This window comes from Salmo salar, chromosome 02 (assembly GCF_965601325.2).
Source record: "Salmo salar chromosome 02, fSalSal1, whole genome shotgun sequence".
NCBI lineage: Eukaryota > Metazoa > Chordata > Actinopteri > Salmoniformes > Salmonidae > Salmo > Salmo salar.
This window is the reverse complement of record NC_138292.1, coordinates 17,539,233-17,562,742: the sequence shown is the minus strand read 5'-3', so window position 1 is coordinate 17,562,742 and position 23,510 is coordinate 17,539,233. Positions and strand designations below refer to the sequence as shown.

The following is a 23,510-nucleotide window of genomic DNA, read 5'->3' as shown; positions in this document are numbered from 1 at the left end:
TCCTCTCTCTTCTCTCCACCCTCCCTCTCTCTTCTCTCCACCCTCCCTCTCTCTTCTCTCCACCCTCCCTCTCTCTTCTCTCCACCCTCCCTCTCTCTTCTCTCCACCCTCCCTCTCTCTTCTCTCCACCCTCCCTCTCTCTTCTTCTCTCTCCACCCTCCCGCTCATATCCACCCTCCCTCTCTTGTCTCTCCCCCTCCCTCTCTCCCCACACTCTCTCATATCCACCCTCCCCCTCTTCTCTCTCCCCAGTCTCAGGCGGGTATCGAGTCAGAGCGGTTGCGTGTGAATGCGTCGGTGCGTACTCTACAGCAGCAGCTGGAAGACTGCAGGGACGAGAGTGGCCACTGGATGGCGCAGTTCCACAGTACTAGAGATGAACTACGGACCACCAAACAGGAGTGAGTACACGCACGTACAGAGAATACAACCTTACCATGAAATGCTTAATTACAAGCAACCAACAATGCAGATTTGAGAAAAATAAGAGTTAAGTAAAATAGATAAGTAAAAAATAACAGTAACAAAGGACTGGTACTGTACACACACACATACTTCACTTACAAAGTCTTGCACATCTCTTCCTGTTTTTCAACCATCCATGTATAGATCTATGTAACCATCCATGTATAGATCTATGTAACCATCCACATGTCCCATTTCTGTTCTCTCATTCTGTACCGTTAATGTCTCCTCTCATTGTGTCTTATTGGCTAGAGACCCGCCCATCACCCCTGAGCCACTGTGAGGGAGCCTATATATGTGCTGTCTATGCTGTATATAGGGTATAGCCGTGCTAGTAGCCCGTGCTAGTAGCCCGTGCTAGTAGCCCGTGCTAGTAGCCCGTGCTAGTAGCCCGTGGGCTAGTAGCCCGTGCTAGGCCTTAGCTTACAATTTCCGTGCCCCGCGGAAATGTAATTAACTTCTATGGGCTAGGTCGGACGTCACCGTCCCACTCTATTCAACAGCCAGTGGAACAGCGTGGCGCGAAATACGAAACCTCAAAAATGCAATAATTTACATTTTTCAAACATACGACTATTTTACACCATTTTAAAGACAAGACTCTCGTTAATCTAACCACATTGTCCGATTTCAAAAAGGCTTTACAGCGAAAGCAAAACATTAGATTATGTTAGAGTACATAGCCACAAATAATCACACAGCCATTTTCCAAGCAAGCATATATGTCACATAAACCCAAAACACAGCTAAATGAAGCACTAACCTTTGATCTTCATCAGATGACACACTAGGACATTATGTTATACAAATACATGCATGTTTTGTTCAATCAAGTTCATATTTATATCCAAAAACAGCATTTTTACATTGGCATGTGATGTTCAGAACATGCATTCCCACCCAAAACTTCCGGTGAATTTACTAAATTACTCACCATAAACGTTGACAAAATACATAATTATTTTAAGAATTATAGATACAGAACTCCTTTATGCATTCGCTATGTAAGATTTTAAAATAGCTTTTCGGCGAAAGCACATTTTGCAATATTCTGAGTACATAGCTTAGCCATCACGGCTAGCTATTTTGACACCCGCCAAGTTCGGGGCTCACTAAACTCAGAATTACTATTAGAAAAATGTTATTACCTTTGCTGATCTTCATCAGAATGCACTCCCAGGACTGCTGCTTCCACAATAAATGTTGTTTTTGTTCCAAATAATCCATAGTTATGTCCAAATACCTCCGTTTTGTTTGTGCGTTCAGGTCACTATCCAAAGGGTAACGCGCGAGCGCATATCGAGACCAAAAAAATCAAAATGTTCCATTACCGTACTTAGAAGCATGTCAAACGCTGTTCAAAATCAATTTTTATGGTATTTGTCTCGTAAAATAGTGATAATATTCCAACCGGACAATAGTGTATTCATTCAAAGAGGAAAAGAAAAAACAGCATGGTCGCGGGACTGCGCATATCCAATCTCTTTGTCACCAGGCAGACCACTGACAAACTGTGCTACCATACTCTGCCCAGAGACAGGAGATGCCTCAATCCGCTTTCTGAAGGCTTTAGAGAGCCAATGGAAGCCTTAGAAAGTGCAACGTAACCCCAGGGATACTGTAGTTTCGAAAGGGACTAGAAAGAAGAACTACAAATTCTCAGACAGGCCACTTCCTGCTTGGAATTTTCTCAGGTTTTTGCCTGCCATATGAGTTCTGTTATACTCAGACACCATTCAAACAGTTTTAGAAACTTCAGAGTGTTTTCTATCCAAATCTACTAATAATATGCATATTCTCGTTTCTGGGAAAGAGTAGTAACCAGTTTAAATCGGGTACGTTTTTTTTTATCCGGCTGTGAAAATACTGCCCCCTAGCCCAGACAGGTTAAACCAGCTTCTGTGTTTCTCTATTTGACTGACTGACTGAATAATTTGTGATACCATAGAATGACCTAATTTTAACAACAAAACATTTGATCAACTTTAAGGAACTGATATCAGCATTGGAGATTTAACTGTAGCCTCTGAATCAAACTAAACGTGTCTGATCAGTGCTGATCTGTGACTTGATTTCTAGATTTTGAAATGGATCTTGTATTGGTTAAAATGTTGTGTGTGTTGCAGGATGCTGCAGGCTCGTCTGGAGAAAGAGGAGCTTGAGGAAGAACTGAACGAAGTACAGGAGAGAGTCAACACCATGAAACAGCAGATACCAGACCCCAGTCATACACACACACTCAACCAGGTACACACACACACTGATACTGACAAACACACACACTCAACCAGGTACACACACACACTGATACTGACAAACACACACACTCAACCAGGTACACACACACACACTGATACTGACAAACACACACACTCAACCAGGTACACACACACACACACTGATACTGACAAACACACACACTCAACCAGGTACACACACACACACACTGATACTGACAAACACACACACTCAACCAGGTACACACACACACACACTGATACTGACAAACACACACACTCAACCAGGTACACACACACACACACTGATACTGACAAACACACACACTCAACCAGGTACACACACACACTGATACTGACAAACACACACACTCAACCAGGTACACACACACACTGATACTGACAAACACACACACTCAACCAGGTACACACACACACTGATACTGACAAACACACACACTCAACCAGGTACACACACACACTGATACTGACAAACACACACACTCAACCAGGTACACACACACACTGATACTGACAAACACACACACTCAACCAGGTACACCACACACACCTGATACTGACAAACACACACACTCAACCAGGTACACACACACACACTGATACTGACAAACACACACACTCAACCAGGTACACACACACACACCTGATACTGACAAACACACACACTCAACCAGGTACACACACACACACCTGATACTGACAAACACACACACTCAACCAGGTACACACACACACACACTGATACTGACAAACACACACACTCAACCAGGTACCACACACACACACTGATACTGACAAACACACACACTCAACCAGGTACACACACACACACTGATACTGACAAACACACACACTCAACCAGGTACCACACACACACACTGATACTGACAAACACACACACTCAACCAGGTACACACACACACACTGATACTGACAAACACACACACTCAACCAGGTACACACACACACACTGATACTGACAAACACACACACTCAACCAGGTACACACACACACACTGATACTGACAAACACACACACTCAACCAGGTACACACACACACACTGATACTGACAAACACACACACTCAACCAGGTACCACACACACACACTGATACTGACAAACACACACACTCAACCAGGTACACACACACACACCTGATACTGACAAACACACACACTCAACAAGGTACACACTGACACTGTTCTCCACTGTCATGTCAGGAGCTGCAGAGTTTGCGTGCCGATCTGCAGCAGGCCCAATCAGAGGCAGAGAAGAAAAGGGTGGAGCTCGATAAAAAGGTCATGGAGGTAATCTCCCTGAAGAAGACCAACCAGGAGCAGGAGGCGGAGCTCAAGTATGAGATGGACAGGCTGAGGGGCCAATCAAATCGAGCCAAAGAGGATCTGGCCAAAGCCCAGGAGAGAACCAAACAGGTGTGTGTTGTGTAGTACCAGCTATGTGACTGGGAAATATGGCCACTTTTCCTCCCTTATATTCACAATCTCCATCCTTCTCTCAACCACTCCTCTCTTTTGTTTCTCTCCATAGCTCCCTGACCCGTCGGTAGTGTCTGGCCTGCAGTCAGAGCTGACTGATGCTCGTGGGGAGAGAGACAGACTGGGAGAGAAACTCTCCAGCACTGAGCAGGAGCTGCAGTCAAACACAGAGCGGCTGGCCAGAACCCAGACAGAACTAAACGCTCTCAGAGACTCGCAGCAGGAGCAGGAGGCAGCTAACACACGCCTCCGAGAGAAACTCTCACGTCTGGAGGTGAGACATACACACTGCTACACACACACACACACCCCTTACACTACCTCTTTCTCACAACTCTTTGTTAGTGGGTGTGTTGTGTTTCACAGTATGTATTTGTGTGTGTCCCCAGTCTCAGCTGGCTTCCAGTGCATCAGAGAGTTCGGAGGCAGAGCTGTCCCTCCAGGCGGAGTTGAGGGGGCTGAGGCAGGAGCTTGACGAGGCCAGGAGAGGAGCCTCTCGGCTGGGCCAGGACCACCGGCAGCTCAGCCTGCGTCTGGAGGAGAGGGAGAAGGAGAGGGACCAGCTCACACAGACCAACACACAGCTGGAGGAACAGAGGAGACAGCAGGAGCGGTCCCTGGACAAACTCAATAAGGAGGTGAGGAGTGTGTGTCTACATGGGTTTTTCTGATGCTCTGTGTACTGCATTGAAGTGCTGTATTTACAAATGTACACTGTGCAAATAAAAATCTCTCTTTCTCTATCCTCTTACTCCTCGCCCTCTCCCTGCTCTCACTCTGCCTCTTTCTCTGTCCATGTAGTTTGAGTCTCTGTCCCAGTCGTCTGGTGAGGAGGTGCAGGTTCTCAGGGCCCAGCTGGAGGAACAGAGAGAGAGATCTCGCAGGGAGACACAGGAGGTCCAGAGGCAGGGCAACGACAGACTGGTAGAACTGGAGAGGAGCCAGACCTCCCTCAAGAGACTGGAGGAGGAGGTGAGAGCGATGGAGGGAGGAGGTGAGGGAGGAGACAGAGGAGGAAAGGGTCTTCAGGAGGTGAGAGAGATGGATGGAGGGAGGAAGGGACGGGCTAAGAGAGGAGGAGGAAAGGGTCTTCAGGAGGTGAGAGAGATGGATGGAGGGAGGAAGGGACGGGCTAAGAGAGGAGGAGGAAAGGGTCTTCAGGAGGTGAGAGAGATGGATGGAGGGAGGAAGGGACGGGCTAAGAGAGGAGGAGGAAAGGGTCTTCAGGAGGTGAGAGAGATGGATGGAGGGAGGAAGGGACGGGCTAAGAGAGGAGGAGGAAAGGGTCTTCAGGAGGTGAGAGAGATGGATGGAGGGAGGAAGGGACGGGCTAAGAGAGGAGGAGGAAAGGGTCTTCAGGAGGTGAGAGAGATGGATGGAGGGAGGAAGGGACGGGCTAAGAGAGGAGGAGGAAAGGGTCTTCAGGAGGTGATGGTATTGGTCAGGGGTAGTCAACTGTCACCCTACGAGGTCCAGAGCCTGCTGCTTTTCTGTTCTACCTGATAATGAATTGCACCCACCTGGTGTCCCAGGTCTAAATCGGTCCCAGAATAGAGGGGAACAATGAAAAAACACAGTGGAACTGGCTTTGAGGTCCAGAGATGAGTTTGAGGGGTGAAGGTGTTTGGTTTTTAACGCTGATCCAGAGTGTGTGTGTGTGTTGTGCGCCAGGCGTCCCGTCAGAAGAAGGAGCTGCTGTCTGTGGTTGAGGAGAGAGACAATGTTCAGCTGGACAAGGAGCTGCTCACCAACCGCCTGCACCACCTAGAGGCTGAACTGGAAAACAGCAGGAGCAGCCTCACAGACAAGAGCAGGGAGCTCCGCAGCACGGAGGACAAGATGAAACGACTGGAGCTGGAGCTGGAGGAGGAGAAGGGATCTGTGGAGCTACTCACTGACAGAGTCACCAGGACCAGAGACCAGGTACACACACACACACACACACACACTATAAATGTGTGTCTAGCAGCTTTCAGCAGTCTGTTGGTTAACAGTTGAAAGAACCAGGACCAAGCTAGGAAAATAATGTACTTGTTAACTCTCTCCGCTCACCCTCTCTCTCCGCTCACCCTCTCTCTCCGCTCACCCTCTCTCTCTGCTCCTCTGTCTCTGTCTGTCTGTGTGAAGATGGAGCAGCTGCGTTCAGAGCTGATGCAGGAGAGATCCTCCAGACAGGACCTGGAGCTGGACAAGAATGCCCTAGAAAGACATGTACGTTAAGTCTGTGTCTCCACTGAAATGATCTTAAGGTCTGAGTGATGATTATGTTAAATCTCTCTCTCCAGATGAAGGAGTTGAAGACCAGAGTATCTGATATGGAGGGTCAGTCTCGCTCCTCTGTAGGAGTGGCTCAGCTGGAGAGTAAAGTTCATGAGTTGGAGGAACGCCTCCACAGCGAGGATAGGTACACCGCACACTACACATCCCACAATGCACCACACCCCAGGAACTACAGACCCCACAATGCACCACATAGTCTAGAATATGATATTTTATGGTTGGTATGGGGGTTTACTATTAGTTAGAGAAGTGTACCTCACTTCAAATTGACATTCACATTATTGATGACAAGTTAAGCTTATGATATTATGAGCTGGTCACACATCTGTACCCAGAATCACCTTGTTCATGTTTGTGCTAAAGAGTTAAGTGTGTCTGTGTGTGTCTGTCTGTGTGTGTCTGTCTGTGTGTGTCTTAGGGAGAAGAACTCCATGTTGTCGTCTCAGCGTCGCCTGGAGAAGAAACTGAAGGAGCTCAATTTTACCCTGGAGGAAGAGAGACAACAACACACAGAACAGAGAGACCAGGTACACACACACTCACTCACCCTATACACACACACACACTCACTCACCCTGACTGATTCCTCTGTGTTGTAGCTGTCTCTGCGTGTGAAGGCTCTGAAGAGACAGGTGGATGAGGGGGAGACAGAGGTAGAGAGGATGGAGGGATTGAGGAGGAAGGCCCAGAGAGAGATGGAGGAACAGATGGAACTAAAGGAGGCCTTGCAGGGCAGAGTCACCGCGCTGGAGACTGAGCTCAAGTAAGTCTGTGTGTTATTGTGTTTCCAAGTCTGACACACTACCTGTTTCATGTTAGATTACTAAGTATCTCCTTTCTCCTAGATGTGGCTCTTCTTCTGAACCAGCCCAATTATATCTGTTCTCCTCTACTCCCTCCAGGCCTCTTTCTGTTCTCCTCCACTCCCTCCAGACCTCTTTCTGTTCTCCTCCACTCCCTCCAGACCTCTTTCTGTTCTCCTCCACTCCCTCCAGACCTCTTTCTGTTCTCCTCCACTCCCTCCAGACCTCTTTCTGTTCTCCTCTACTCCCTCCAGACCTCTTTCTGTTCTCCTCCACTCCCTCCAGACCTCTTTCTGTTCTCCTCTCACTCCCTCCAGACCTCTTTCTGTTCTCCTCCACTCCCTCCAGACCTCTTTCTGTTCTCCTCCACTCCCTCCAGACCTCTTTCTGTTCTCCTCCACTCCCTCCAGACCTCTTTCTGTTCTCCTCCACTCCCTCCAGACCTCTTTCTGTTCTCCTCCAGCTCCCTCCAGACCTCTTTCTGTTCTCCTCCACTCCCTCCAGACCTCTTTCTGTTCTCCTCCACTCCCTCCAGACCTCTTTCTGTTCTCCTCCACTCCCTCCAGACCTCTTTCTGTTCTCCTCCACTCCCTCCAGACCTCTTTCTGTTCTCCCCCACTCCCTCCAGACCTCTTTCTGTTCTCCTCCACTCCCTCCAGACCTCTTTCTGTTCTCCTCCACTCCCTCCAGACCTCTTTCTGTTCTCCTCCACTCCCTCCAGACCTCTTTCTGTTCTCCTCCACTCCCTCCAGACCTCTTTCTGTTCTCCTCCACTCCCTCCAGACCTCTTTCTGTTCTCCTCCACTCCCTCCAGACCTCTTTCTGTTCTCCTCCACTCCCTCCAGACCTCTTTCTGTTCTCCTCCACTCCCTCCAGACCTCTTTCTGTTCTCCTCCACTCCCTCCAGACCTCTTTCTGTTCTCCTCCACTCCCTCCAGACCTCTTTCTGTTCTCCTCCACTCCCTCCAGACCTCTTTCTGTTCTCCTCCACTCCCTCCAGACCTCTTTCTGTTCTCCTCCACTCCCTCCAGACCTCTTTCTGTTCTCCTCCACTCCCTCCAGACCTCTTTCTGTTCTCCTCCACTCCCTCCAGACCTCTTTCTGTTCTCCTCCACTCCCTCCAGACCTCTTTCTGTTCTCCTCCACTCCCTCCAGACCTCTTTCTGTTCTCCTCCACTCCCTCCAGACCTCTTTCTGTTCTCCTCCACTCCCTCCAGACCTCTTTCTGTTCTCCTCCACTCCCTCCAGACCTCTTTCTGTTCTCCTCCACTCCCTCCAGACCTCTTTCTGTTCTCCTCCACTCCCTCCAGACCTCTTTCTGTTCTCCTCCACTCCCTCCAGACCTCTTTCTGTTCTCCTCCACTCCCTCCAGACCTCTTTCTGTTCTCCTCCACTCCCTCCAGACCTCTTTCTGTTCCCCTCCACTCCCTCCAGACCTCTTTCTGTTCCACTCTTGTCATTGGTAATGAGTTCAGTGAGCTGACATTTACTGGCAGCCTGTTCACTCCCCACAGCCAAACTTGTGTGTGTGTCATTCTATGGATCACTGAGCTCCTCTCTGATCCCTCAACAGAGATGCTGCTATCAGACACACGTCATTACAGAATAAAGCAGTTGGATTCAAACACACACACACACACACACACACACACACACACACACACACACACACACACACACACACACACACACACACACACACACACACACTTTTCAACAGTCACACTCACCCAGCTGTGTAAAGGTGTCTCATTAAACCCCACTCATCAGTGCTGTGGGAACACACACACACACACACACACACACACACACACACACACACATACGTGCAGGTCAGCTGTGAAGGGGGAGGCAGAGACAGATCTAGCAGACAGAGCAGTCATCTCTGTATGTCACACCAGTCAGTTCCCATATCTGACCAGCAGAGGGCTCTCTCCCTGACAGATACTACAGGGAACTACACTGTCTACTGTAGAAGTCAACTCTCTACTACCACACGTTTGCTGAGACCCACCTACAGCCTCTGTTATAGTGAACAATAGATGATGAAGATAACATTTCTGAAGCTGATGGTGATGATGGTGTGTTTCAGGAGGAAGGTGCAGCAGGCGCAGCGTCAGGCCCTGGACTCGTCAGCTCTGAGCTCTGACGAAGATGATGAAGGCCCGTATGACCCCTCCAGCATCACGTCCATCCTCACTGGGAGCAACCTTCACACCAGCTCCTGCTAGAGGGAGGGAGGGGTAGTGGCAACCTTCACACCAGCTCCTGCTAGAGGGAGGGAGGGGTAGTGGCAACCTTCACACCAGCTCCTGCTAGAGGGAGGGAGGGAGGGGTAGTGGCAACCTTCACACCAGCTCCTGCTAGAGGGAGGGAGGGAGGGGTAGTGGCAACCTTCACACCAGCTCCTGCTAGAGGGAGGGAGGGGTAGTGGCAACCTTCACACCAGCTCCTGCTAGAGGGAGGGAGGGGTAGTAGCAACCTTCACACCAGCTCCTGCTAGAGGGAGGGAGGGGTAGTGGCAACCTTCACACCAGCTCCTGCTAGAGGGAGGGAGGGAGGGAGGGGTAGTGGCAACCTTCACACCAGCTCCTGCTAGAGGGAGGGAGGGGTAGTGGCAACCTTCACACCAGCTCCTGCTAGAGGGAGGGAGGGAGGGAGGGAGGGGGGGGGTAGTGTAATGGTGGTGGTAGGAGGAGGAGAACAAGGGCTATTCTGAGCACTATAGAGAAAGGGAGGAGGGAGGGAGGAATGTAGGAGGATAGAGGGAAGGAGGGAGGTGGCTTAAAGGGATTATTTTAAGCACTACAGGGTTGGGGGGAGGGTAGTAGAGGGAGAGAGGGGGTTATTCTAAGCACTACAGGGTTGGGGGGAGGGTAGTAGAGGGAGAGGGGGTTATTCTAAGCACTACAGGGTTGGGGGGAGGGTAGTAGAGGGAGAGAGGGGGTTTATTCTAAGCACTACAGATAGACATCTACTGTACACACAGGTACAGTACACTGGGACAGATCTATAGACCTGCTATAAAAACACTGTATAAAGGAGGGAGAGAGATCACAGGTTCAGGGAGGGAGGGGGAGAGAGAGGGATATCACAGGTTCAGGGAGGGAGGGGGAGAGAGAGGGATATCACAGGTTCAGGGAGGGAGGGGGAGAGAGGGATATCACAGGTTCAGGGAGGGAGGGGGAGAGAGAGGGATATCACAGGTTCAGGGAGGGAGGGGGAGAGAGAGGGATATCACAGGTTCAGGGAGGGAGGGGGAGAGAGAGGGATATCACAGGTTCAGGGAGGGAGGGGGAGAGAGAGGGATATCACAGGTTCAGGGAGGGAGGGGGAGAGAGAGGGATATCACAGGTTCAGGGAGGGAGGGGGAGAGAGAGGGATATCACAGGTTCAGGGAGGGAGGGGGAGAGAGAGGGATATCACAGGTTCAGGGAGGGAGGGGGAGAGAGAGGGATATCACAGGTTCAGGGAGGGAGGGGGAGAGAGAGGGATATCACAGGTTCAGGGAGGGAGGGGGAGAGAGAGGGATATCACAGGTTCAGGGAGGGAGGGGGAGAGAGAGGGATATCACAGGTTCAGGGAGGGAGGGGGAGAGAGAGGGATATCACAGGTTCAGGGAGGGAGGGGGAGAGAGAGGGATATCACAGGTTCAGGGAGGGGGAGAGAGAGGGATATCACAGGTTCAGGGAGGGAGGGGGAGAGAGAGGGATATCACAGGTTCAGGGAGAAGGAGAGGATCTCACTACGCTGGACAGTAGACTCCTCGTGGTACTGAAGAGGAGGATTGTGGGGGTGAATAAACTCCTATGCCCAGGAGGAACACAAGACAATAAACATGAATACAGTAACAGAACACTAACACATTCTACCCCTGAGAATAACAGGCAGGATGACTCGCTGTCTAAAGCACTTACAATCACTTACAATGACTTACAGGACTTAACAGTAATACACTGTTGCAATCTTCAATATCATCATTACTCTGTGGTACTCTGTGGTATGCTATGATACTGTAAATACTATGGGGCTCTTTAATACACAGAATTACGCTGTGGTTCTCTTCAATACTCTATTACTCTAGTGAAAAGGAGTTTGGTCACATGATTACACTGACTGAATAGTGATAGGAGCAGCCTCACCAACATGTACTGTGACTGTTTAACACTGTAGCTGGTTAATGTCTGCTTTCACTGGGGAACACTGTTTCATCTGATCCTACTGCTGTCTTGTCACACTGACCTGATGCACAGCCAACACTATTCCATCCTGTCCTTAATGGATATCTGATATGCAAGTGTAGTTTTTAAAACACGGCTGGACCAAATGCTGCCACATATATGAGAATGATGAACAAATGTAGATAGTTTTTCTAATTCATGAAATCAACAATATTCTGCTGAACGTGATGTCATAGTTATGGTTGTTTTAGAAACCATATCTGACTGTTTGATTCCTGTTCTGCTGTATGTTGTACTACTTGACTGTCTGCCACTACAGGTGCATGTATGGAGTTTGCTCTGATACCAATCCTCTCTCGACGTTTTCACACACACACTTTACACATTGTATTTGTAGCATCTGTGCACAACTTCTATGCAGTCCTTACAATTAATACTCAGAGAAGCTTGTGAAGATCTTAATCACTCTGCCTTAAAAGCTGTTTAAATGATTTTGTAATGCATGATTTTCAGTTGTACTTGTTCCGGTGTACTCTGGATAGATTTTCTAAATGATTTGTTTCTATTTCAGTGGTTTTGGGGGAGATCTGAGAGCTTGTATTTTCATTCAGTGATACAGTAGTTACCACTGTAAGTGAAATTGCTGCAATGTTCATATCTTCCATCTGTTCAGTTGGCTTGAAATATTTTGTATAGAGTATGGTACTCTAGTGTTTGTTATACCCTACACATACAGTACTTACTGTTTAGTATATATGAAGCACTAGACTACCATACTGTATGGCTTTGTTGTAACTATGAGTACAGAAGGTGGTACATGATTACTGATTAGTCATTTTCCACTGTGAATTTCTACTTCACAATACCAATCTGTTTTCTATTGAATTAAATATTGCGTGGCAATCGAAGTCCAATATGTGTTTCATTGTCTTTCTGGCACAAGTTGAAACAACAGCCAGTAACCCACCACTGTCAGCCTTCAATGGAATGGATTCTGTTTCTCTGTGTTATTTTCTTTGGAAGGAGAGTCCTCTTCAGCTGGAATGCAAATGGGTGTATTTATACTTCATAAACCACATACACTACCGTTCAAAAGTTTGGGGTCACTTAGAAATGTCCTTGTTTTCCATGAAACCATACATGAAATTAGTTGGAAAATTAATACGAAATATAGTCAAGATGTTGACAAGGTTATAAATAATGTTTTTTTAATTGAAATAATAATTGTGTCCTTCAAACTTTGCTTTTGTCAAACAATCAATCACAGCCTCGCAGACCTTTTGGCATTCTAGTTTTCAATTTGTTGAGGTAATCTGAAGAGATTTCACCCCATGCTTCCTGAAGCACATCCCACAAATTGGATTGGCATGATGGGTACTTCTTACGTACCATACGGTCAAGCTGCGCCCACAACAGCTCAATAGGGTTGAGATCCGGTAACTGTGCTGGTCACTCCATTATAAACAGAATAACAGCTGACTGCTTCTTCCCTAAATAGTTATTGCATAGTTTGGAGCTGTGCTTTGGGTCATTGTCCTGTTGTAGGAGGAAATTGGCTCCAATTAAGCGCCATCCACAGGGTATGGCATGGCGTTGCAAAATGGAGTGATAGCCTTTCTTCCTCAAGATCCCTTTTACCCTGTACAAATCTCCCACTTTACCACCACCAAAGAACCCCCAGACCATCACATTGCCCCCACCATGCTTGACAGATGGCGTCAAGCACTCCTCCAGCATCTTTTCAGTTTTTCTGCGTCTCACGAATGTTCTTTGTGATCCGAACATCTCAAACTTAGATTTGTCTGTCCATAACACTTTTTTCCAATCTTCCTCTGTCCAGTGTCTGTGTTCTTTTGCCCATCTTAATATTTTATTTTTATTGGCCAGTCTGAGATACGGCTTTTCCTTTGCAACTCTGCCTAGAAAGTCAGCATCCCGAAGTCGCCTCTTCACTGTTGACGTTGAGACTGGTGTTTTGCGGGTACCATTTAATGAAGCTGCCAGTTGAGCACTTGTGAGGCATCTGTTTCTCAAACTAGACACTCTAATGTACTTGTCCTCTTGCTCAGTTGTGCACCGGGGCCTCCCACTCCTCTTTCTATTCTGGTTAGAGCCAGTTTGCACTGTTCTGTGAAGGGAGTAGTACACAGCGTTGTATGAGATCTTCAGTTTCTTGGCAATTTCTCACATGGAATAGCCTTCATTTCTCAGAACAAGAATAGACTGACGAGTTTCAGAAGAAAGTTATTTGTTTCTTGACATTTTGAGCATGTAATCGATCCCACAAATGCTGATGCTCCAGATACTCAACTAGTCTAAAGAAGGACAGTTTTATTGCTTCTTTAATCAGGACAACAGTTTTCAGCTGTGCTAACATAATTGCAAAAGGGTTTTCTAATGATCAATTAGCCTTTTAAAATGATAAACTTGGATTAGCTAACAAATTGTGCCATTGGAACAGAGGAGTGATGGTTGCTGATAATGGGCCTCTGTACGCCTATGTAGATATTCCACAAAACATCTGCCGTTTCCAGCTACAATAGTCATTTACAACATTAACAGTGTCTACACTGTATTTCTGATCAATTTGATGTTATTTTAATGGACAAAAAATGTGCTTTTCTTTCAAAAACAAGGAAATTCCTAAGTGACCCCAAACTTTGGAACGGTAGCGTATGTACAGTACCTCCTTTAATCTTCCTTACTTAGAACTGTTCTGTTTTTCTTCCTCATCCTGACATCATTCCAAAACTCTTTCTGTGGAAGAGCAGCCCGCTCAAACAGAAAGCATTAGTCAGTGATGTGTCTTACCAAAGTGTACTTATTGGGTGGTTGATTAATTACAGTAATTCCTTTCTAACCACACACCTTTAGTTGATCCTTCTCTGGAAGTCTAGCCTTCACAAACAAAACATGCATGTATGGAGTTTGCTCTGATACCAATCCTCTCTTGCCATTTTTTCACACACACACTTTACACATTGTATTTCCTGCATCTGTGCACAACTTCTATGTAGTCCTTACAATTAATACTCAGAGAAGCTTGTGAAGATCTTAATCACTCTGCCTTAAAAGCTGTTTAAATGATTTTGTAATGCATGATTTTCAGTTGTACTTGTTCCGGTGTACTCTGGATAGATTTTCTAAATGATTTGTTTCTATTTCAGTGGTTTTGGGGGAGATCTGAGAGCTTGTATTTTCATTCAGTGATACAGTAGTTACCACTGTAAGTGAAATTGCTGCAATGTTCATATCTTCCATCTGTTCAGTTGGCTTGAAATATTTTGTATAGAGTATGGTACTCTAGTGTTTGTTATACCCTACACATACAGTACTTACTGTTTAGTATATATGAAGCACTAGACTACCATACTGTATGGCTTTGTTGTAACTATGATTACAGAAGGTGGTACATGATTACTGATTAGTCATTTTCCACTGTGAATTTCTACTTCACAATACCAATCTGTTTTCTATTGAATTAAATATTGCGTGGCAATCGAAGTCCAATATGTGTTTCATTGTCTTTCTGGCACAAGTTGAAACGATAGCCAATAACCCACCACTGTCAGCCTTCAATGGAATGGATTCTGTTTCTGTGTTATTTTCTTTGGAAGGAGAGTCCTCTTCAGCTGGAATGCAAATGGACGTAGTTATAAACTCAGCAAAGAAAGAAACGGCCCTTTTTCAGGACCCTGTCTTTCAAAGATAATTCGTAAAAATCCAAATAACTTCACAGATCTTCATTGTAAAGGGTTTAAACACTGTTTCCCATGCTTGTTCAATCGAACCATAAACAATTAATGAACATGCACCTGTGGAACAGTCGTTAAGACACTAACAGCTTACAGACGGTAGGCAATTAAGGTCACAGTTATGAAAACTTAGGACACTAAAGAGGCCTTTCTACTGACTCTGAAAAACAACAAAAGAAAGATGCACAGGGTCCCTGCTCATCTGCATGAACGTGCCTTAGGCATGCTGCAAGGAGGCATGAGGACTGCCGATGTGATCAAGGCAATAAATTGCAATGTCTGTACTGTGGGACGTTTAAGACAGCGCTACAGGGAGACAGGACAGACAGCTGATCGTTCTCGCAGTGGCAGACCACGTGTAACAACAACTGCACAGGATCGGTACATCCGAACATCCCACTTGCGGGACAGGTACAGGACGGCAACAACAGCTGCCCGAGTTACACCAGGAACGCACAATCCCTCCATCAGTGCTCAGACTGTCCGCAATAGGCTGAGAGAGGCTGGACTGAGGGCTTGTAGGCCTGTTGTAAGGCAGGTCTTCACCAGACATCACCGGCAACAACATTGCATATGGGCTCAAACCCACCGTCGCTGGACCAGGCAGGACTGGCAAAAAGTGCTCTTCACTGACGAGTCACAGTTTTGTCTCATCAGGGGTGATGGTCGGATTCGCGTTTAACGTCGAAGGAATGAGCGTTACACCGAGGCCTGTACTCCTGAGCGGGATCGATTTGGAGGTGGAGGGTCCGTCATGGGGCGGTGTGTCACCACACACCACATCATCGGACTGAGCTTGTTGTCATTGCAGGCGATCTCAACGCTGTGCGTTACAGGGTAGACATCCTCCTCCCTCATGTGGTACCCTTCCTGCAGGCTCATCCTGACATGACCCTCCAGCATGACAATGCCACCAGCCATACTGCTCGTTCTGTGCGTGATTTCTTGCAAGACAGGAATGTCAGTGTTCTGCCATTGCCAGCGAAGAGCCCGGATCTCAATCCCATTGAGCATGTTTGGGACCTGTTGGATCGGAGGGTGAGGGCTAGGGCCATTCCCCCCAGAAATGTCTGGGAACTTGCAGGTGCCTTGAAGGAAGAGTGGGGTAACATCTCACAGCAAGAACTGGCAAATCTGGTACTTAATGTAGCTGGTGGCCACACCAGATACTGACTGTTACTTTTGATTTTGACCCCCCCTTTGTTCAGGGAAACATTATTCCATTTCTGTTAGTCACATGTCTGTGGAACTTGTTCAGTTTATGTATCAGTTGTTGAATCTTGTTATGTTCGTACAAATATTTACACGTTAAATTTGCTGAAAATAAACGCAGTTGATAGTGAGAGGACATTTATTTTTTTTGCTGAGTTTAACCATATGTGGTTAAACCATATGTGTACAGTACCTCCTTTAATCTTCCTTACTTAGAACTGTTCTGTTTTTCTTCCTCATCCTGACATCATTCCAAAACTCTTTCTGTGGAAGAGCAGCCCGCTCAAACAGAAAGCATTAGTCAGTGATGTGTCTTACCAAAGTGTACTTATTGGGTGGTTGATTAATTACAGTAATTCCTTTCTAACCACACACCTTTAGTTGATCCTTCTCTGGAAGTCAAGCCTTCACAAACAAAACATCACCGTCTATGTTTAGCTAGGTACCCCACCTTACTACACCGGTAAAGCACTTCATTGTTGTTATGGCTCTTCTGTTGCAATGGGTCATTACTCTGTCTGTGTTAGTGGGCTGTCTATAATCTCCTTGTCTTCAACATCCTGTAAAAAAACTAACATTTGACAGTCATTCCTCCTCTCTATGGTTATCGTTGTCATTCACCTGTGTTTGCTATGTCAATTCTGTCATATTTAATAGAATGATGACATGGTTGGATGCTGAATGACCCCCCCCCCCCCCCCCCACACCTACCTCCAGTCCCCTCACTGCCTCTCTATTTAGATACCTCTACCCCCCCACCTACCACCAGTCCCCTCACTGCCTCTCTATTTAGATACCTCTACCCCCCCACCTACCTCCAGTCCCCTCACTGCCTCTCTATTTAGATACCTCTACCCCCCCACCTACCTCCAGTCCCCTCACTGCCTCTCTATTTAGATACCTCTACCCCCCCACCACACACACCACACCCTTATTGTTGTGTGTTACAAACAGCCTTTCATGTGGGGAAGTAGAGCGTGTAGATCCAGTCTATCCAGTTTCTCTATCAATGTCTGAACTTTTATCCCTTGTGGCAGAGAGGTGCTTTGATCCTGTTAGATACTGTGGGGAGGGAGGGACTGGGAGTCTGTCTCCCTAAAACCTGTACTCTCAGCCGTGTGTTATTTAGGCCTTCCATCAGGTGTGTGGTCCAAAAGTCTCTTTTCCAGCTTCTACCCCCAAGCCATAAGACTGCTGAACAATGAATCATATGGTCACCCGGACTATTTATTTTAGCTTATTTTGTAAATATTTTCTTAACTTTATTTTTCTTAACTGCACTGTTGGTTAAGGGCTTGTAAGTAAGTATTTCATGGTAAGGTCTACACCTGTTGTATTCGGCGCATGTGACAAATAAAATGTGATTTGTGCGTGTGTGTGTGGCAGCCACGTGTTTTATAGAGGTGAAACGGGTCAATTAACCTTTAACAATTAACCGCTCACTCATCTCTGCTAAAGCACTGATGCTCACTGGCCCATACACATACACACGCTGCATACATAAACCCTGATGATGTTCACCAGTGGAGGCTGCTGAGGGGAGGATGACTCATAATAATGGCCAGCATGGAATGGTATAAAACACAGGGCTTTCATGTGTTTGATACCATTCCATTTACTCCATGAACATCACAGTTCTCTGATTGGCAGATAAGGCCATGCAGGCGTGAAAAGAAAATAGAGCACAGATAGAGGCAGCATTACTGCAGACGCCAAACTCTCTTTACCTTTCATAGTATTCAGTTGGAATTAGCTTTGTAATAAACTTGCCACATTTTGTTTTTCTGGTTTTCTGGGCAGATACCCAACTCCCACTGTTTTCTGTTCAGCTAGGTTTGCAATGAAAACAGGGATTTACTGTAAGTTAGTTGGTTTGATGGATGTCTTCTGTGCTGTGTACCACTCCCAACAACTACTGAAGCAACAGCTACTGAGAAAGGACTGATTGGATGGTGTGAGAATGATCAGGACTGAACAGGAGTATGCTAGTACTGCGATACAAACGTATGTGTGTTGTCCTGGCCGAACGTTGTTTTAAAGAACCTGTTATATTGGAGTTGTGGGAAAGACGGCCGTGCAGTTGGTTTTAATGATCAGTGTTAGCTGAATAGGGTCAGTATGGAGGGGTATTGTTTTCTTGTTTAATCATAGATAGCCTATCATCCCAGGACACTACAGCATATTGATTTGTAGGGTGGCAGATAACCTAGAGGTTAGAGCGTTGGGCCAGTAACCGAAAGGTTGCGGGTTAGAATACTCGAGCCGACAAGGTGAAAAAGTTGCCAATGTGCCCTTGAGCAAGGCACTTAACCCTTATTTGCTCCAAGGGTGCTGTACTACTATGGCTGACCCTGTAAAACAACACATTTCACTGCACCGTATGTGACAATAAAACATAAAAAAAATGGTTATAATTACTTTGCTATTGAATATCCAGAGATAAGACAAGAACTCCCTGTATATCTGTACACATTCTGTACACATTCTTCAAGAATGAGCTACAATTACTATCTGTTACAGTGAGACGACTCAAGGGCATTTTCTGTGTTAAGAATGTTTTTGTTTTCTCAGATGTTCTACATCTTTTGTGTGACTGAATATCAAGCGTTATGAAAGGAAGTTTAGTTTTTGCATGTAACTGGGAATACATTTCCTTTTCCAAACTCTTTACTTTGAGTTACTACATCCCAGTTCTATCTGTGATACATTTTTATGTTTCCACACTTTTTCTGTAATAATAATTGATTATTCATTTATATGTTTGTGTTCTCTAGTATTTTGCACAAAGCACTTTGCAATAGTGTTTCCATACCAGTAGTCTGTATGTACAGTACTCTATGTCCTGCCAGTATTCCAGTTTTTCCTGATGGTAAACCAGTCAATATTGACAGTACAGTGGAACACTGGGCTGTCCCCACCTGTGGTTATGGAATGCAATGTTTCCCAAACAATATTTGTATAGAAATCCTCCCCAGGGTGTGTTAGTGTTGTGTAAGTGGGCTATGTTGTGCTGTAACATTCTCCATAGGGGAGTGATATATACAGTACCTGCTAGATCACTACAGATATTCACATTTCTATATTCTCATGTGACATAATGCAAATATTTCCACCACTACATTTGAATGGATTTTGAAAGATAAAACCAGATACCAGAGGAGCAGAGGAGTGGATATCATCTGTTTCCTATCTCAGTCAACCCACTTTTGTTCAGCACAGCATGTATTCTACCCTGCCAGAAGAACAGAAAGATTAGCCTATTCACCCTGATATATTTCTCTGTCATTTCCCCCTATCTGTGGCCATAAACTTGCCCATCAATCCTACTGTTCTAAGTTCATTGGCAAGTATTTGGGTTAGTCAATTATTGTTCTAAATTGACTGAAGTTGAACTGAGTTTCTCCCTGTTAAATGGCATGGATAGTGTGTTCTGCTAAATCATGTAATATGCATAGTTGAGAGCAGCAGGTCTCCTGTTGGACTGAATGACAGTCTGGATGAGAGATCTCTGACTCAGTGTTGTATAGGACTACTGGGTGGGAACAGGGGGATGTATGGAGAACAGTGACTCAGGGTGACATATTCAGTGGTAGTCTGTCTCACTGTTCAAACTCCTGTTCATATCTGTGCTGCCTCTTCTCTGTGGTACTCACTCTGAGACCCTAGCTGTCTGGGTCTGTACTCACTGAGACCATAGCTGTCTGGGTCTGTCCTCACTGAGACCCTAGCTGTCTGGGTCTGTACTCACTCTGAGACCCTAGATGTCTGGGTCTGTACTCACTGAGACCATAGCTGTCTGGGTCTGTCCTCACTGAGACCCTAGCTGTCTGGGTCTGTACTCACTGAGACCCTAGCTGTCTGGGTCTGTACTCACTGAGACCCCAGCTGTCTGGGTCTGTACTCACTCTGAGATCCTAGCTGTCTGGGTCTGTACTCACTCTGAGACCCTAGCTGTCTGGGTCTGTCCTCACTCTGAGACCCTAGCTGTCTGGGTCTGTCCTCACTCTGAGACCCTAGCTGTCTGGGTCTGTCCTCACTCTGAGACCCTAGCTGTCTGGGTCTGTCCTCACTCTGAGACCCTAGCTGTCTGGGTCTGTACTCACTGAGACCATAGCTGTCTGGGTCTGTCCTCACTCTGAGACCCTAGCTGTCTGGGTCTGTACTCACTGAGACCATAGCTCTCTGGGTCTGTCCTCACTCTGAGACCCTAGCTGTCTGGGTCTGTACTCACTGAGACCCTAGCTGTCTGGGTCTGTCCTCACTCTGAGAACCTAGCTGTCTGGGTCTGTACTCACTGAGACCCTAGCTGTCTGGGTCTGTCCTCACTCTGAGACCCTAGCTGTCTGGGTCTGTACTCACTGAGACCCTAGCTGTCTGGGTCTGTCCTCACTCTGAGACCCTAGCTGTCTGGGTCTGTACTCACTGAGACCATAGCTCTCTGGGTCTGTCCTCACTCTGAGACCCTAGCTGTCTGGGTCTGTACTCACTGAGACCCTAGCTGTCTGGGTCTGTCCTCACTCTGAGAACCTAGCTGTCTGGGTCTGTACTCACTGAGACCCTAGCTGTCTGGGTTTGTCCTCACTCTGAGACCCTAGCTGTCTGGGTCTGTACTCACTGAGACCCTAGCTGTCTGGGTCTGTCCTCACTCTGAGACCCTAGCTGTCTGGGTCTGTACTCACTGAGACCATAGCTGTCTGGGTCTGTCCTCACTCTGAGACCCTAGCTGTCTGGGTCTGTACTCACTGAGACCCTAGCTGTCTGGGTCTGTCCTCACTCTGAGACCCTAGCTGTCTGGGTCTGTCCTCACTCTGAGACCCTAGCTGTCTGGGTCTGTCCTCACTCTGAGACCCTAGCTGTCTGGGTCTGTCCTCACTCTGAGACCCTAGCTGTCTGGGTCTGTACTCACTGAGACCCTAGCTGTCTGGGTCTGTACTCACTGAGACCCTAGCTGTCTGGGTCTGTACTCACTGAGACCCTAGCTGTCTGGGTCTGTACTCACTGAGACCCTAGCTGTCTGGGTCTGTCCTCACTCTGAGACCCTAGCTGTCTGGGTCTGTCCTCACTCTGAGACCCTAGCTCTCTGGGTCTGTCCTCACTCTGAGACCCTAGCTGTCTGGGTCTGTACTCACTGAGACCCTAGCTGTCTGGGTCTGTCCTCACTCTGAGAACCTAGCTGTCTGGGTCTGTACTCACTGAGACCCTAGCTGTCTGGGTCTGTCCTCACTCTGAGACCCTAGCTGTCTGGGTCTGTACTCACTGAGACCATAGCTGTCTGGCTCTGTCCTCACTCTGAGACCCTAGCTGTCTGGGTCTGTACTCACTGAGACCCTAGCTGTCTGGGTCTTTACTCACTGAGACCCTAGCTGTCTGGGTCTGTCCTCACTCTGAGACCCTAGCTGTCTGGGTCTGTACTCACTGAGACCATAGCTCTCTGGGTCTGTCCTCACTCTGAGACCCTAGCTGTCTGGGTCTGTACTCACTGAGACCCTAGCTGTCTGGGTCTGTCCTCACTCTGAGAACCTAGCTGTCTGGGTCTGTACTCACTGAGACCCTAGCTGTCTGGGTTTGTCCTCACTCTGAGACCCTAGCTGTCTGGGTCTGTACTCACTGAGACCCTAGCTGTCTGGGTCTGTCCTCACTCTGAGACCCTAGCTGTCTGGGTCTGTACTCACTGAGACCATAGCTGTCTGGGTCTGTCCTCACTCTGAGACCCTAGCTGTCTGGGTCTGTACTCACTGAGACCCTAGCTGTCTGGGTCTGTCCTCACTCTGAGACCCTAGCTGTCTGGGTCTGTCCTCACTCTGAGACCCTAGCTGTCTGGGTCTGTCCTCACTCTGAGACCCTAGCTGTCTGGGTCTGTCCTCACTCTGAGACCCTAGCTGTCTGGGTCTGTACTCACTGAGACCCTAGCTGTCTGGGTCTGTACTCACTGAGACCCTAGCTGTCTGGGTCTGTACTCACTGAGACCCTAGCTGTCTGGGTCTGTACTCACTGAGACCCTAGCTGTCTGGGTCTGTCCTCACTCTGAGACCCTAGCTGTCTGGGTCTGTCCTCACTCTGAGACCCTAGCTCTCTGGGTCTGTCCTCACTCTGAGACCCTAGCTGTCTGGGTCTGTACTCACTGAGACCCTAGCTGTCTGGGTCTGTCCTCACTCTGAGAACCTAGCTGTCTGGGTCTGTACTCACTGAGACCCTAGCTGTCTGGGTCTGTCCTCACTCTGAGACCCTAGCTGTCTGGGTCTGTACTCACTGAGACCATAGCTGTCTGGCTCTGTCCTCACTCTGAGACCCTAGCTGTCTGGGTCTGTACTCACTGAGACCCTAGCTGTCTGGGTCTTTACTCACTGAGACCCTAGCTGTCTGGGTCTGTCCTCACTCTGAGACCATAGCTGTCTGGGTCTGTCCTCATTCAGGCATATGCCTGACAACGTGATGGGTTTAAGAGACTGATTTACTGGGTGTGTATCGGAATGTTTTGATGGATACTTGGGACATTGAACCCCCCACCCCCCACACACACAAACATACACACAAAAAAAGATGGAGACTCCTGCGCAACCATTAATGACCATTAATACATTTTGATCCAATTTGGGTTCTGTGTGCAGCCTGAGCTCTGGATCAGAACACTGAGACCTGCATGCTACTGCTGCTGTGGACACACTGATGGAGCACTGTCTCCCTCTCTCTCTGTGTCTGTCTGTCTGACTTTGTCTGGTTCAGTTTCCCTGTGTTTTTGTGGTCATGAGTAGCCTATTTGCCTGTGGAACAACTATATTTGTGTCCCTCAAACCTGAATGCAATACTCAACTGAAATAAAATCGTAATTTCCTAACAATTTTCCTAATATGTGATCGGCATGGTATGAGATTGAGTTTCGGATGTAATGAGATTGAGTTTTATTATTTTGCTATCTGACAGGTATTTACCTGCGTAGTCCGCGCTCCTCTGACTTTTTCAGTTGTAGCGCGCAGCGCGGGGGCGTGACGGGAGACAGAGCGAGCTGGCTACAGAGAAAGAAGAGGCAGCGAGACATCCCACTCCCTATTTTGTTCTGT

General features: G+C 47.3%; 1 protein-coding gene across 3 annotated transcripts in view; it reads left to right on the top strand.

The window, feature by feature from the left end:
- The window catches only part of LOC106575505 (cingulin), a 30,564-nt gene extending 18,165 nt beyond the window's left edge, over positions 1 to 12,399 (top strand). For all 3 annotated transcript variants that reach the window (XM_082960413.1, XM_082960412.1, XM_082960414.1), the window contains exons 9-20: positions 253 to 401; positions 2,592 to 2,712; positions 3,946 to 4,158; positions 4,274 to 4,495; positions 4,611 to 4,859; positions 5,023 to 5,193; positions 5,893 to 6,144; positions 6,349 to 6,432; positions 6,507 to 6,625; positions 6,920 to 7,028; positions 7,101 to 7,264; positions 9,397 to 12,399. In XM_082960413.1, coding sequence (XP_082816539.1) covers positions 253 to 401; positions 2,592 to 2,712; positions 3,946 to 4,158; positions 4,274 to 4,495; positions 4,611 to 4,859; positions 5,023 to 5,193; positions 5,893 to 6,144; positions 6,349 to 6,432; positions 6,507 to 6,625; positions 6,920 to 7,028; positions 7,101 to 7,264; positions 9,397 to 9,535 — 1,992 coding nt within the window. In that variant the 3' untranslated portion in view covers positions 9,536 to 12,399. The remainder of the gene's footprint in view (positions 1 to 252; positions 402 to 2,591; positions 2,713 to 3,945; positions 4,159 to 4,273; positions 4,496 to 4,610; positions 4,860 to 5,022; positions 5,194 to 5,892; positions 6,145 to 6,348; positions 6,433 to 6,506; positions 6,626 to 6,919; positions 7,029 to 7,100; positions 7,265 to 9,396) is intronic.
- The last annotated feature ends 11,111 nt before the right edge of the window (positions 12,400 to 23,510 follow it).